General features: G+C 41.4%; 1 protein-coding gene across 1 annotated transcript in view; it reads left to right on the plus strand.

Annotated features, from left to right (window-relative positions):
* Window positions 1-12,952, plus strand: part of MCF2 (MCF.2 cell line derived transforming sequence) — an 84,136-nt gene that overhangs the window by 34,976 nt on the left and 36,208 nt on the right. The window contains exons 10-16 of the mRNA XM_039219997.1: window positions 419-610; window positions 1,616-1,807; window positions 3,511-3,682; window positions 5,028-5,075; window positions 8,312-8,349; window positions 10,626-10,714; window positions 12,712-12,778. Of these exons, the coding sequence (XP_039075928.1) occupies window positions 419-610; window positions 1,616-1,807; window positions 3,511-3,682; window positions 5,028-5,075; window positions 8,312-8,349; window positions 10,626-10,714; window positions 12,712-12,778 (798 nt within the window). The remainder of the gene's footprint in view (window positions 1-418; window positions 611-1,615; window positions 1,808-3,510; window positions 3,683-5,027; window positions 5,076-8,311; window positions 8,350-10,625; window positions 10,715-12,711; window positions 12,779-12,952) is intronic.

Consider the following 12,952-nt stretch of genomic DNA (forward strand, 5'->3'; position numbering starts at 1 on the left):
TTCAGCATGTCAAGTAGGCGGGCAGGTGCCGACTCTTAACGAGATTTCCAGAGCTGAGATGGCATGAAATCCGTTCGCTTTCGTTTGGCTGGTGTGTCCCTCATCTGATGTATGCAATTCTGTTCTAAATCTGTACGCACCCGGAGAAGCAAATCTGTCCACACTCTGAGCAGCCTGGTTCGTTTTCTGTTTCTGTTACCAGAAATATGTGGGCGTCTGATGACGTCACTGCCGTAGCTAATTACCGTAACAGTGAGCTTTCTGACAGCCTGCGGACGGAGTGTGACGTCCGATCATATTTTCGGCACTCTGTCCGCCTTGCTTAAACCAATTTGCTTCTCAGTTACTTTCTTTTTGCCCCTTCCTCTATTTGAACAGCGATCATACAGTGCTTATTTTACTTCTTTCTTAAAATTAGGATCTGTTAGCAAAGGCCCGGTTTGTGATATTACACGGACACAGACTTGCTTCAAATCACCATTATGCACTTGATTTGATCTGCCAGAGGTGCAATGAACTCCGTTACCTTTCTGATATTTTGGTTAATGAGATTAAAGCCAAACGGATACAGCTCGGCAGGATCTTCAAAATGCATAAACTCCTGCAGCAGGTAGTGTCGTGAGACCCTGATACATTTCTTAATAAGAAGGCCGTTTGTTTTTTCTGTCGCGTTATAGGGTAAGGGTCTGGTATAGCTTTGGAACTGAATGTGCAAGAAGTGGAAAGATTGAACTCGATGCTGTTTGTTTAATCCATGTCCCTTTGCGGTATTCCTGGCAGGTGTAGTATCGTAAGCATTGTGGGTGCTGGTTTGAATATTGAGATCACAGTGGCGATGGCTTCCTTTCTATTTTGGGCACCTCTCTGCATCCTCTCCTCCGGTGATAATTTACAGTCAGAACACTTTTCAAAGCCCTGGAGGCATTTTGTTAAAGCCAGAAACTCCTTCCACATTTCATAGTTACTGCAATGAGAGATGAAACAGTGGCTGGAAAATATTTGTCCCCGGTTCGTGGGGCTGACTACCCCCCCACCCCCACCTTTCAGAATTAGGCAGCGAAAGAAAGATCTGACCTTGGAAGTGGAATGTAAAATAAGGATGTCCTTTGCGGACATCGTGTCCAAACATGAACATCTTAATCTATATACCTCCTTCTTTGGCAAGGAAGCTTTCCTCTTTGTCCTTTGCAGTCACTACACATATGCATTACACTTCCTATTTTGCTAGGTGTTTCCTATGTCACTTATGGATTTGGGGACAGTAACAAGCAGCTGAAGTGCTAGTGCTGTGAAGACGGTCAGGCTCTCGCTGCAGAATGAGTTCCTTGTTATGAAATAAGTACGGTGGTTCCCAGCCTTGGCAATGCCTCAGAAGTACCTGTGGAGCTCTGCGGACATACGAATGCCTGGCTTATGGCCCAGAGCTACTGAATCAGGATTTCTGGGGGCTGCACCCAGGTATCTTTGTTTTTTAACAGCTCTGGAAGCAACTCTGATTCACAGATACCAGGGCTGCTAAACACTCCTAAAAGGCAAACGTATTTCTATTTATTCATTCATGGTTTGTGTGTGTGTGTGTGTGTGTGTGTGTGTGTGTGTGTGATTTGCTCACCAGGCTCATGAGTGCTGTGATGAAGGAGAATGCCTTCTAGCTAACCAGGAAATAGAGAAGTTTCAGTCTAAAGAAGACGCTCAGAAAGCCCTCCAGGACATTGAGAATTTTCTTGAAATGGCTCTGCCCTTTATCAATTATGATCCTGATACCCTGCAGTATGAATTTGATGTCATTTTGTCACCGGAACTCAAGGTAAGAGGCTGTTTTGTTGGTTTTTGTTTTGTTTTGTTTGCCCAAAGAAACACATTTTTTAAAACTATAATTCCAATAACATCAGGAAGAGGTTTACTACTTCACAGAGAACTTTTTTCAAATCATAGTTACATGGTTCTCTTGAGGAGGAGTGTGATATTCGTACCATGGTTAAGCGTCAAAGAATCCAAAGGCCTGGGGAGCCTGGCTGGCTCAGTCAGAAGAGCATGTGACTCTTGATCCTGGGGTCATGAGTTTGAGCCCCATGTTTGATGCAGAGATTACTTAAAAATAAATAAACAAGGGGCGCCTGGGTGGCTTAGTCGGTTAAGCGTCCGACTTTCGCTTGGGTCATGATCTCGCGGTTCGTGGGTTCGAGCCCCGCGTCGGGCCCTGTTCTGACTGCCGGCTCAGAGCCTGGAGCCTGTTTCAGTCTGTGACTCCCTCTCTCTCTGACCCTCCCCTGCTCACGCTGTCTCTCTCTCTCTCTCCTAGAAATAAATAAAACATTTAAAAAAAAAATAAACAAACAAATAAATAAATAAATAACCTTAAAAAACAAGAATCCAGGGGCGCCTGGGCGGTTCAGTGGGTTAAGTGTCCGACTTCAGCTCAAGTCATGATCTCACAGTTCATGAGTTGGAGTCCCGCGCTGGGCTCTGTGCTGGCAGCTCAGAGCCTGGAGCCTGCTTCGGATTCTGTGTCTCCCTCTCTCTCTCTGCTCCTCCGCCACTCTTTCTCTGTCTCTCTCTCTCTAAATTAAATAAACATTAAAAAGCATAAAAAAAAAAAAAAGAATCCAAAGGCTTATGCTTGGTGTATAAAGAGGAGTAAATCCTTTTGGAACTGGGACCTCATTATTGTTCAACTCTTTTCACGTAGTAGGAGCTCTCACACTCGTCATTTTGCACATTCATGGGCATGGGGCCAAAGCTGCCCCAGGAGAGCCCTTGGGCCCGTGTCGAGAGAGTTCTACTCCAAATGTCTTGTCTTTCTGCTGCTGTGACCACCACCGGGTGCTTTGCAGACACAGATCTGACCTCCTACTCAGTTTGAGAATGCGGGGATAAAAGAAATGCTCTGGGGCTTCTTGGGGGAAGGCGTGCCAGCAGATGTTGGTATTAACGATTTCGAGACCTGTGGGTTAGCTCAGCGCCCCCTGTTGGAGACATTATGAACCATCACCACACTGTAGTTCTGAGCTTTTGTGATGCCATTTGTTGCCAAAATGTGTAGTTGACTCTATTTTCAATCGAAATTTTTTTTTAACTTTTTAAAGTTTAATTATTTAATTTTGAGAGAGAGAAAGCGAGCGCAAACAGGAGAGGGGCAGAGAAACAGGGAGAGAGAATCCCAAGCAGGCTCCGTGCTGTCAGCATAGAGCCCAACACGGGGCTCAATCATCTCACGAACCGTGAGATCATGACCTGAGTTGAATCCAGAGTTGGACGCTTCACTGACTGAGCGCCCCCCCCCCCAGGCACCCCAATACGTTTCTGTTTCACGCTGTTTTGGTTGAGAACTTCAGGTGTTATAATCACGTGAAGACCTTACATTCATCCGTTTTCTATTACTCTCCTAATTTCTCTCTAGTTAGATTTTGAACTCTAATTTGTTTGACTGGCTGGGTCTGAGAAATGTAATAAGGTTTTTAATGAGCCTAGTTCAGAAAATACTTCATAGAATTCTTATGTGACCCTCAGGTGCAAATGCAGACGGTCCAGCTCAAGCTTGAAAACATTCGGAGCATATTCGAGAACCAGCAAGCTGGGTTCAGGAACCTAACAGATAAGCGTGCAAAGCCAATCCAGTTTGTGGTACCTGCTTCGGACGATCTGATCGGATCCAGAGTGCCATTTTTTTCACCTAAACATGGTAAAGTAGCTCGCATTCGCTTTTTAAACCCCTTCCTTTCCTGCTGTCATTTGTTACTCTTGATGTAAATACTGAATTCATTTTTCAGTCCTCATAAGTGGAAAATTAATGTAAGCATCTTTGGTCGTGTTTAAACTCCGCGGCACGGGGGGGGGGGTGTCATGGTTGAGATTAGCGTACAATAGGAAGACATAGTAATATAGTGCAGTACAGAATGATGAAAATGTAGACTGAATAGCCCAACCTTTCAATGAGTGTGAACATTTTACGAGCATCAAACTAGTAAGTGAATGGCTCAGATAATAGAATGGATTGCCTTTTCTAAGTGCAGGTAGATAGAATGATTCTGCTAGAAATGAACTGTTAGAGTCCATGCTCTTGTTTTAATATTCGTAGGCTCGTTTTAACCATGTAATATCCATTTCCTCTCTACATTCTATGGGATAAAATACTTATCCTGACTGTGGTGTTCAACTAGTCTGGAAGTAAGATGATTCGATTGCCCAGAGTTTCCCTTGTGTAACCTCTGGGACCCGGGCAGGCCTCTTGGGGGAGAATAATTTGGCCTTTGGGGCCCTGAGTTAGTCGAATGGGTGAACATGGATCTAAGTTTTATCTGTCTGATCTGAGAGGATCAGAGACTTTGTTAATATGTGTATGAAATTCAGAGAAAGTTTGAAGGAGTTTAAAACCCAGGTCAGTCCCAGCACCGGTCATACGAGAAAGAGGTGGTGTAGGCACGTAACTAAGCTAAGACGATGAAAGCCACAGAGTTAATAATTATTAAAAATAAAAATATACTCACAAGTGAAACTAAGAACAGTGCCATAAATGAATAACGTTGACTAAGAAGATACTGGGCAAAAACAAAACAAAAACAAAACCTCCCAAAAAACCAATAAGGACATAAGTATGAACCGCTAGGAGAATAAAAATAGAGTAAGTTGATATTCCGTAGCAGAAGACAGACCTCAGTTAGATTTAGGGCTCTGTTTACTGGCTGTGTGACCTCGGGCAGTTCCCTGAACCTTCTTTAGCCTCAGTTTCCTTATATGTAAAATGGGAACAATAATGCCTGCTGCCTTCAAAAGGTTGTTGTGAAGACAAAGAGAAGTACTCCCGAAACTAGACCATCCCTTCCTTCCTACTACAGTTTCTTGCTCTGTAGCCCTCTCTAAGCTCAGCCCCTCTGAAGGTTCCAGAAGGGCTTCCCTGGGCTGAGGAGCAGGGTTTCTAAGCGACTGTCCGAGACCCACTTGAAGGCCTTAGTCACTAAAAGTGCATTTTGTTTATTTTTTCTTTCTGATATTCTCATTTAATGGCATTACACTTTTTTTTTCTGCAGTGGGAGTTGGATACTCTTTCTTTCAAGCATGTAAACTTTTTTCAAAAGGTACCCATCTTTATTACTTCGGTACATTTTCTGAGTTTGTGTACATGTGAAAAACCAGTTTGCCACCTAAACCCGGCAGCAACTTATTCTTGAGTTTTGCCTGTGATTAACTTTCTCCCTTTTTTCATAAGACGCATCCATTATTCTTGTAGCATTCAACTTGCCTTGGCCAGGACTGTGTGAAAAGTAGATTATGCGTCTAAACTCAATTTCATCAAATGACTACTCGTAAAAAGAAACAAAGGAAACCAATTGGCAATGTTCAATCAACCTTGCTTCCATTTTAGAGATTGGTTTCATCCACAGCACGGCTGTCTGTTGGGAGTAGCTTGGATCGGCTTCAACTTAAGATTGCCTAATGTATTTCTGAGGAAGAAGGCAGCTTACTGAATAAATGATATGGATGGATAAGTGATTTTACCCATGATTTTTCTTGGTTTCTAAATTAAATCAAAGCATTATTTATGCTGCAGGCATTGTGTATTTTATGTCATTGCTCTGTGAGTAATAGGGATTATAATATCCAGCTCCAAATAATTCTTTAAGGCTTTTAATTGCTAAGCCAAACATACAAGATTTGGTCAAATCGTGTTAGTTTTTCATACAGTGAGTCAAACTGGTTTTTTTTTTTGTTTGGTTTGTTTTCGTTTGTTTATTTCTATTAATCTGAATCAAACAGAACCCTCTACCTAGCACAGTGCTGACACCTAGCAGGATGCGATAAATGTTTGTTGAATTAATATTTAATACAGAGGGTGCAAGTTAGCGAAGAACTTGTGAGGGGCAGAATGTGGTTTGAGCTCCTAAATCTGTACCTCTAGTCTGTGTCTTTCTCATAAGCTTCAGACTTGCGTTTGCAGTTCACCTTGAATTTCCTATAGGCAACTCAGACTTGGCATACCTCAACCCAATAGGCTCTCCCGTAAACCTTCTCTCCCTGTGTTCGTCATCTCGGCGAATAGCGCTGTGATCTCCCCCCACCCCACCCCGTCGCCGAAGCCTAGGATGCTGGCTTCCCCCTTACACTCGTGCCCCACCGTTAATCAGTCGCGAAATCTACTTCTTTCCAACCCCGCTGGTAGCCCTCTCTGCCGCATCCTTAATCCAAGCTAACCTCTGTTGCCTTGACGACCGCGGCTGTCTCCCTGCCTTCCGGATGCCTCTACCTGACTTGCCTGTTGGACTTTACAATGCTGTTCTCTCTCTGGGATGCTATTTTCCTTCCCTCTCCCTTTTCCCTTTGCTAGCTCCTATCCTTCCAACAGATTTCCTGTCCCTAGTCCACTTCCTTCAGGTAAGCTTCTCTTTCCTGCCTCGCTGCCTCCCCCGCACCCAGTTCGGTGAAGTGTTCGTGCCGTGGGGTAACAAGCCCCACTTTGTGTCTTCGCAGCTTTTGTGTAACTGCCTCTTTTCTGTCTCTTGTGTTAGACTGTAAACTGTGTAGGGACAGGGACTGTGCGCACAGTTCACTGTGTCCCCAGCACCAAACACAGAGCCTGGCACGTGGTATAGGCGGCCCATGATTTTATGTATACTATATTTACGTTGTTGAAAGAATGAACTTGTCTACCTTGCTTTTCAGAAAACGATGCATTCCTCGTGAGTTTTGTGTACATTCCTGTTTGATCTCCTAACGTAGTTGCAAAGAATCAATTAGTGAACCTCATTAGTAAGGCTCCCTAAGCTACCTTTATAAATAAGTTCGGATCTCTGTGTATCAGGTGTCTTTTAAGTGGTAGACATCAGTATTTATTGAGAAGTTGGTTTTATGTGGTAAGTGCCACTAAGTCTACCTTATATAGCGATGTGTATGACGCTATAAATGTAAAACTTGTATATAAAAGATACGTATTTTTAAATTTTTAAATTTGAGTGTAGTTGACACACAATGTTACTTTAGTTTCAGGTGTACAGCATAGTCATTCTACATCTACATCTACATCTTTTAAGTAGGTTCCAGGCTCACCATGGGGCTTGAACTCACAACCATAAAATCAAGAGTCACGTGCTCTATTAACTGAGCCAGCCCCTAGAATATATTTTTAAATGATGGGAGTGCAGTATAAAATTTAGGGACCAAAACAGCACAGCCTTTCCCTGAAGTTGCCTTGCAGTGGTTCCCACCAAGGAGGAAAGGACAAAAAGTATATTCCATGGAGAGAAGACATCCTTGAAGCCTGTGTGGGTGGAGACCTTTTTAGCAGCACTGCAAATAATGCTGAAAATAACAATCTAGTCTTGGACTTGGACCATGCCTTGGGCTTTGTAGGGACATTTGGACTCCTGGCTTAATAATGTAGAGGCTTACCCATCGTATACAGGACAGAAAGAAAAGACGGGGAGGTGCCTGGCTGGCTCAGTTGGAGGAGCATACAACTCTTGATCTCTGCTCGGAAGTTCGAGCCCCACGTTGAGGGTAGGGATTACTAAAAACAAATGAAGGAACTTAAAAAAATACAGAGGACTTTCCTTCTAACGTGTTTCAAAAGAAGAAAGAGAAGGAGAGATTAAACAGGAAGAACAGAAAGATTAAAGCTTGGGTTTTGAGGAAGTTGTTTTGTTTTAGCATCTTGCTGTGCTTCAGAATTGTTGGTTTATGTAGTTAGAAGCACATATTCTTACGGTGGATTGTGCACATTTGAATACCACCTCTGCCTCCTGGACAAGATACTAACCATACTTATCTATAAAGTGGAGATAGAAATAGTCCTTGTCTGTTAGGGTTGACTGGAGGATTAAAAAACAAAATGGCTGCATAGGGCTTAGAACAGTGCCTGGCATGCAGTAAGTGCCAAATAAATGTTACACGCTATAGGTATTAGTTCAATTTAGAGTTTTGTTCAGAGCTCTTTTTGATAGTAAGCTACAATCTGATTAAATGCTTACGTGTCAAAATGAACACTAAGTCTGCACATAATTATGAATACTAACTCTTAACTTCATAGTCACTTGACAATCAAGTGAATGTTTGATGAGCCAAAGAATGGGTGAATATATAGCCAGGTGATGCTCCATGAGAAGTTGAAATCCTATAGATAAATCGAACCAGTCAACTGTTTCATATAGTGTGATTTAAAAATACTAATATTGTGGGACTACTACTAAAATGCTACTAAAAATACTAAATATGTGGGAATATTCATGTTTCTAGTTATTTAACGAACATTCATGTATTTTCATTAAAAGCATTGATTTTAATTCTGGTTTGAAATACTTCTTTCATATTTTTCTACCAGGGAAGAAGAGCTGGAGACAAAATCAGAGCAACCTAAAAGTAAATATCATTAATTAAGTCAAAATTGGCTTTATTGCTGTAGTTGTGGAATCGGTACAGAGGCCATATTTTTAATCCACTGAACCCATATCGTGCGTTCAAAGGCCTCTTTAATCTGAAAGAAAAAGCTGCTGCTGTTTTATTGTGTATGAGCAGTTTCTTAAGTCTTGGCTCAAGTTCAGAATTAATTTCTGTAAAACATCTATGAGCCACTCAATAAACTTAAATAAGTATTGCACCTTTCTACAAAAGAGTTCCTTCATAACTGATTGCATTCCCATATGTGTGAAACATGGACAGAGGGCAGGTTCTAATGGTCCATACTTTGGGCTCAAAAAACACACATCCATTCATTTCATGGTAGAGACACGATTCCTTCTCACTTATCCATGAGATCCTGGTTTCTGCAGAGAGTAGCCTCATCGTAACTGCAGGGCCTCACGTTTTCCTTGTGTCTTCTTGATGGTCAATAAGGACAAGAGCATCTGTCTCCGAGGGGCACTATAGCGGTGATACAGATTATCAAGCAGTTGTAGAGACTACCTGCATTTTCCTCCCAACTCCGTCGATCCCTGGCTGTATCACCTTGGGTAAATTCTCTGGAACTCCATGTCTTTATCTATAAAATGGGGATAATAATAGAACACCCTCATCATAGAGTTAGCGTAAAAGTGAAATTATATTTGGGAACTATTTCGAATAATGCATGGTATACGGTAGTGTTTTAAGTGTCGAATACCATTATTAGGCTAGTGAATGGTCTATACTCATAGACGATGCCTGGTTATCAAGCTGTGCGGCCACAACTTGTGTTTTCAAGAAAGAAACAGGCCGAATGCTAGATTCCATCATCGTCTGTGTCTTTCGGCTCCACTTTCCACTCGTGACACCTTAACATGCCTCTCTGGATTTATTTATTTGGGTATCTCAGGGAATAAATAGGAGGCTGTGGCTCTGTACATTTTCGTGGTGAGATTTCTAGCTGGTGAACCCAGTTCCAAAATGCACACATTCTTCCAATTCGAGTCCTTTTGCACAATCCTTAGGCCATTTAGAAGTATAAAGTTATGTTTCAAAACTTTCCAGCCTTGGTATTTCAGGAACCTGTTAGGAGTAAACGGTGCATACCTATCTGATGAGTGAAGTATGCAGTATTTTCAGTCTTAGTGCATTAAAATGATAATAGTTAATACATTCAGATAGAGTAAATCAAAGCATAGTTTTCAAGAGGGAGCAAAATGATGGCACATCACAGGCTTGACTCTGTTTCATCACTTATTAGGTGTGTGACCTTGGCCCTGTTGCTGAAGCTCTGAGCCTCAGTTTTCCCATATGTAAAATGAGGATAAGTATGCCAGAGCTTGGTAAATTGCTGGGGGCGGGGCTTAGCTACAATATATGCACAATATAGAGGAGCATATAGGAAGTAATTGATAAATGTTTGCTCCTTTTCACGGGTATTTGTCATATTTTGTGGAAACGCTTTTTAGCTGATAGATCTTGTACTTTGTTTTGGGTTTTAATTGTTAACAAAGTAATGCTACATTTACTTGGAGCTCAGAGATTTTGTAAACTCAAAAGTCCAGTGCAGCCAAAATCCCCCAGAAGATACTTCTAATGCTTCCAAAGAACAAACAACCATCACGCATCTCCTGTGGTTGACTCAGTAGGCCCTTCCAAGTCATGTAGAGTCTTCAAAATAAGACCATGGTTTAGGATCAGGGAAATCACTTGTAGCAAAAACTGACATGTGGCAGAGAGCAGAGACAGAGATAAACAGGTTACAGCCATTTTAAGGAAGAATAGAAAGATACCCACAGGTTCTTAGCCCCGGCATGTATCGTTAGGTTTGATCATATCATTCATGTTCCTGATTATACCACTTGATCATTGGAAAGATAGTCGATGTTGTGTAGCCTTGGTTAAAGGACTCAAGGATTCATGTAATATTTCCTAGAAAGGTTTCCATTAAAAGTCATTAAGGTTAAAAAGCTGGGTTTTTTCCTTCAATGAATAAACTTTAGCTATCTGGAAATTCAACTTTTTATAAATTATGTGTAAATTAAATTCTAATTAGCATCTTAACTCTGTCCTTGGCACCTGAGTTATTTTACCAGTACATATCAAAGTTAAACCTGAAAAACAGAATCCTAGTGTTATTTTTCAAGTCATCTACATAGTTAGGACGTAGAGAAAATTTAGTTTGAACTTGATTAACTTCAAGAGGAACTATACCTACATAAATGCTAATTTAAGTTTTATTTTCATCATTTCAGATTGAAGTGGTGCATGATTGTCGGGACCAGAGAAATTCCGGTCACTCCTCCAGTTTGGACAACGACAATAGCTTGGATATATTGCAGAAGTATCGTTTCTTTATTGACATACACTCCTATACACGTCTACCAGTAGGAATCTCTGATTCAGTGTTGAAGGCGAATGTGCTTGGGTTTTGAAATCACAAAATGATGTTCTGTTAGGTGTGATGAAAAGAGCACAAGATGAGGTGTCTGAAATCCTAGGAGTAAGGCCTAACTAACCGATGCTCTGTGTGTGTGATTTGAAAATTAACCAGAATTTTCTAGAATCTTCATCTCCTCTCTTGTAAAAGAGACGATAGGGAATGGGACAGAGTTTCAAAAACTACAAGGATTCTGTAGATATACTGTGTTGTTTTAGAGATGTTAAAAATCGTATTCTCACTTTTATAATGTTCCTATTCGAGACACAAGAATGTTCACCTTTTCGGGGGCACCTGGGTGGCTCACTTGGTTAAGTGTCTGACTTCGGCTCAGGTCTTGATCTTGCGGTTTGTGAGCGGGTCCCATGTCAGGCTCTGTGCCGACAGCTCAGAGCCTGGAGTCTGCTTCAGATTCTGTGTCTCCCCCTCACTTTGCCCCTCCCCACCACGTGCTCTGTCTCTTTGTCTCTCAAAAGTAAATAAACATTAAAAACAATTAAAACAAAAGAATATTCACCTTTTAAATTTTATATCCTAGAGTTATGTGGAGATATTCAGATAAATGTTAATGCATAAAAATGTAAAAATAAAAGAAAGGCAAAGGTAGATGTTAAATGGGTGCCTGTATTAGAGAGTGAGGAAATAAATTTTACTTATTTATTTATTATTTTGTTAATGTTTATTTTTGAGAGAGAGAGATAGCATGAGCGGAGGAGGAGCAGAGAGAGAGAGAGAGAGACAGAATCCGAAACAGGCTCTAGGCTCTCAGCTGTCAGCACAGAGCCTGATGTGAGGCTCGAACTCACGGACCAGGAGATCAGGACCTGAGCTGAAGTTGGACACTCAACTGACTGAGACACCCAGGGGCCCCAGGAATTGAATTTTAAATATGACGTTGGGTTGCCTGGGTGGCTTAGTCAGTTGAACGTCTGACTCTTAATTTCGGCTCAGGTCATGATCCCAGGGTTTTGGGATCGAGCACTGTGTTGGACTCTATGCTGAGTGTGGAGCCTGTTTGGGATTCTCTCTCTCTCCCCATCTCTAAAAAAAAAAAAAAAAAAAAAAATGGTGTTACTTAGAAATCCCATTGGAAGAAAAATGTATTTTATTTTAAAGAGGTCATGAACAAAATTCCTACAGTTTAAATATGATCTACATTTAGGAAAACCATAATAAATGCATTTTGTATCTTGGGAAATTTCACCACGTTCCTGGGAAAAGGGAAAATTGGCATAAAATGTTAATATCATTATGTTTTTTGAGAGGGAGAAAGAGAAACTGTATTTTCCCCCACCCCCACAAAAAATTTACCAAATTTTTAGGAATAGATTTTTGAGTTTTTAATAAATTGATTCTTAAGCTTAGTGAGATAGAAATAAAGTGCACTTTTTTTTCATTTGAAAAATAAGTCCTGAGTCCCCTTTCTTTGTTTAAAATATATTTTATTTTTATTTACTTTTAAATTTTTTAATGTTTGTTTATCTTTAAGAGAGAGAGAGAGAGAGGGAGGGAGGGAGGGAGGGAGGGAGGAGGAGGGACAGAGAGGGAGACACAGAATCCAAAGCAGGCTCCAGGCTCTGAGCTGTCAGCACAGAGCCCAATGAGGGGCTCAAACTCACAAACTGCGAGATTATTACCTGAGCTGAAATCAGATGCTTAGTCAACCGAGCCACCCAGGTGTGTGCCCCTGTGTTATATATAGTTCAGAGCATCTTGTGGGTGATCCTTATTCTCAAAACTATACTATTAACTTTATATTTTGATGATAGAGCCAAAACCATTGGTAGTTCCTAGGCATTAACAGTTTTTAGCTTAGACAGTTTGTAATGGTAGTGACTGAAAGATGACAGTACAATTCTCAGGCAACAGAATAACTGATACGGATTGTCTTTTCTCTTTAGCCACGTCCTGAACGAGCTGATACAGACAGAGAGGGTGTATGTTCGCGAGCTGTTCACTGTTTTATTGGTAAGTGACTCCGGGTCTATTTTCCCGTCACCGCCATTCAGTAGGAAGTGTTGAGGGCAGTCTTCTGCCTCTCCTTCCTTCCTTCTCAGACGCCCCATTGTTTGAGGCTGCCCACGTGTTAAGTGTGCATATTCAGGTTCTCCCTCAGTCGTGAAAATGGTGCTGTTTAGAGAT

The sequence above is a fragment of the Hyaena hyaena genome, unplaced genomic scaffold (genome assembly GCF_003009895.1).
Source record: "Hyaena hyaena isolate Hyena2069 unplaced genomic scaffold, ASM300989v1 scaffold_853, whole genome shotgun sequence".
NCBI lineage: Eukaryota > Metazoa > Chordata > Mammalia > Carnivora > Hyaenidae > Hyaena > Hyaena hyaena.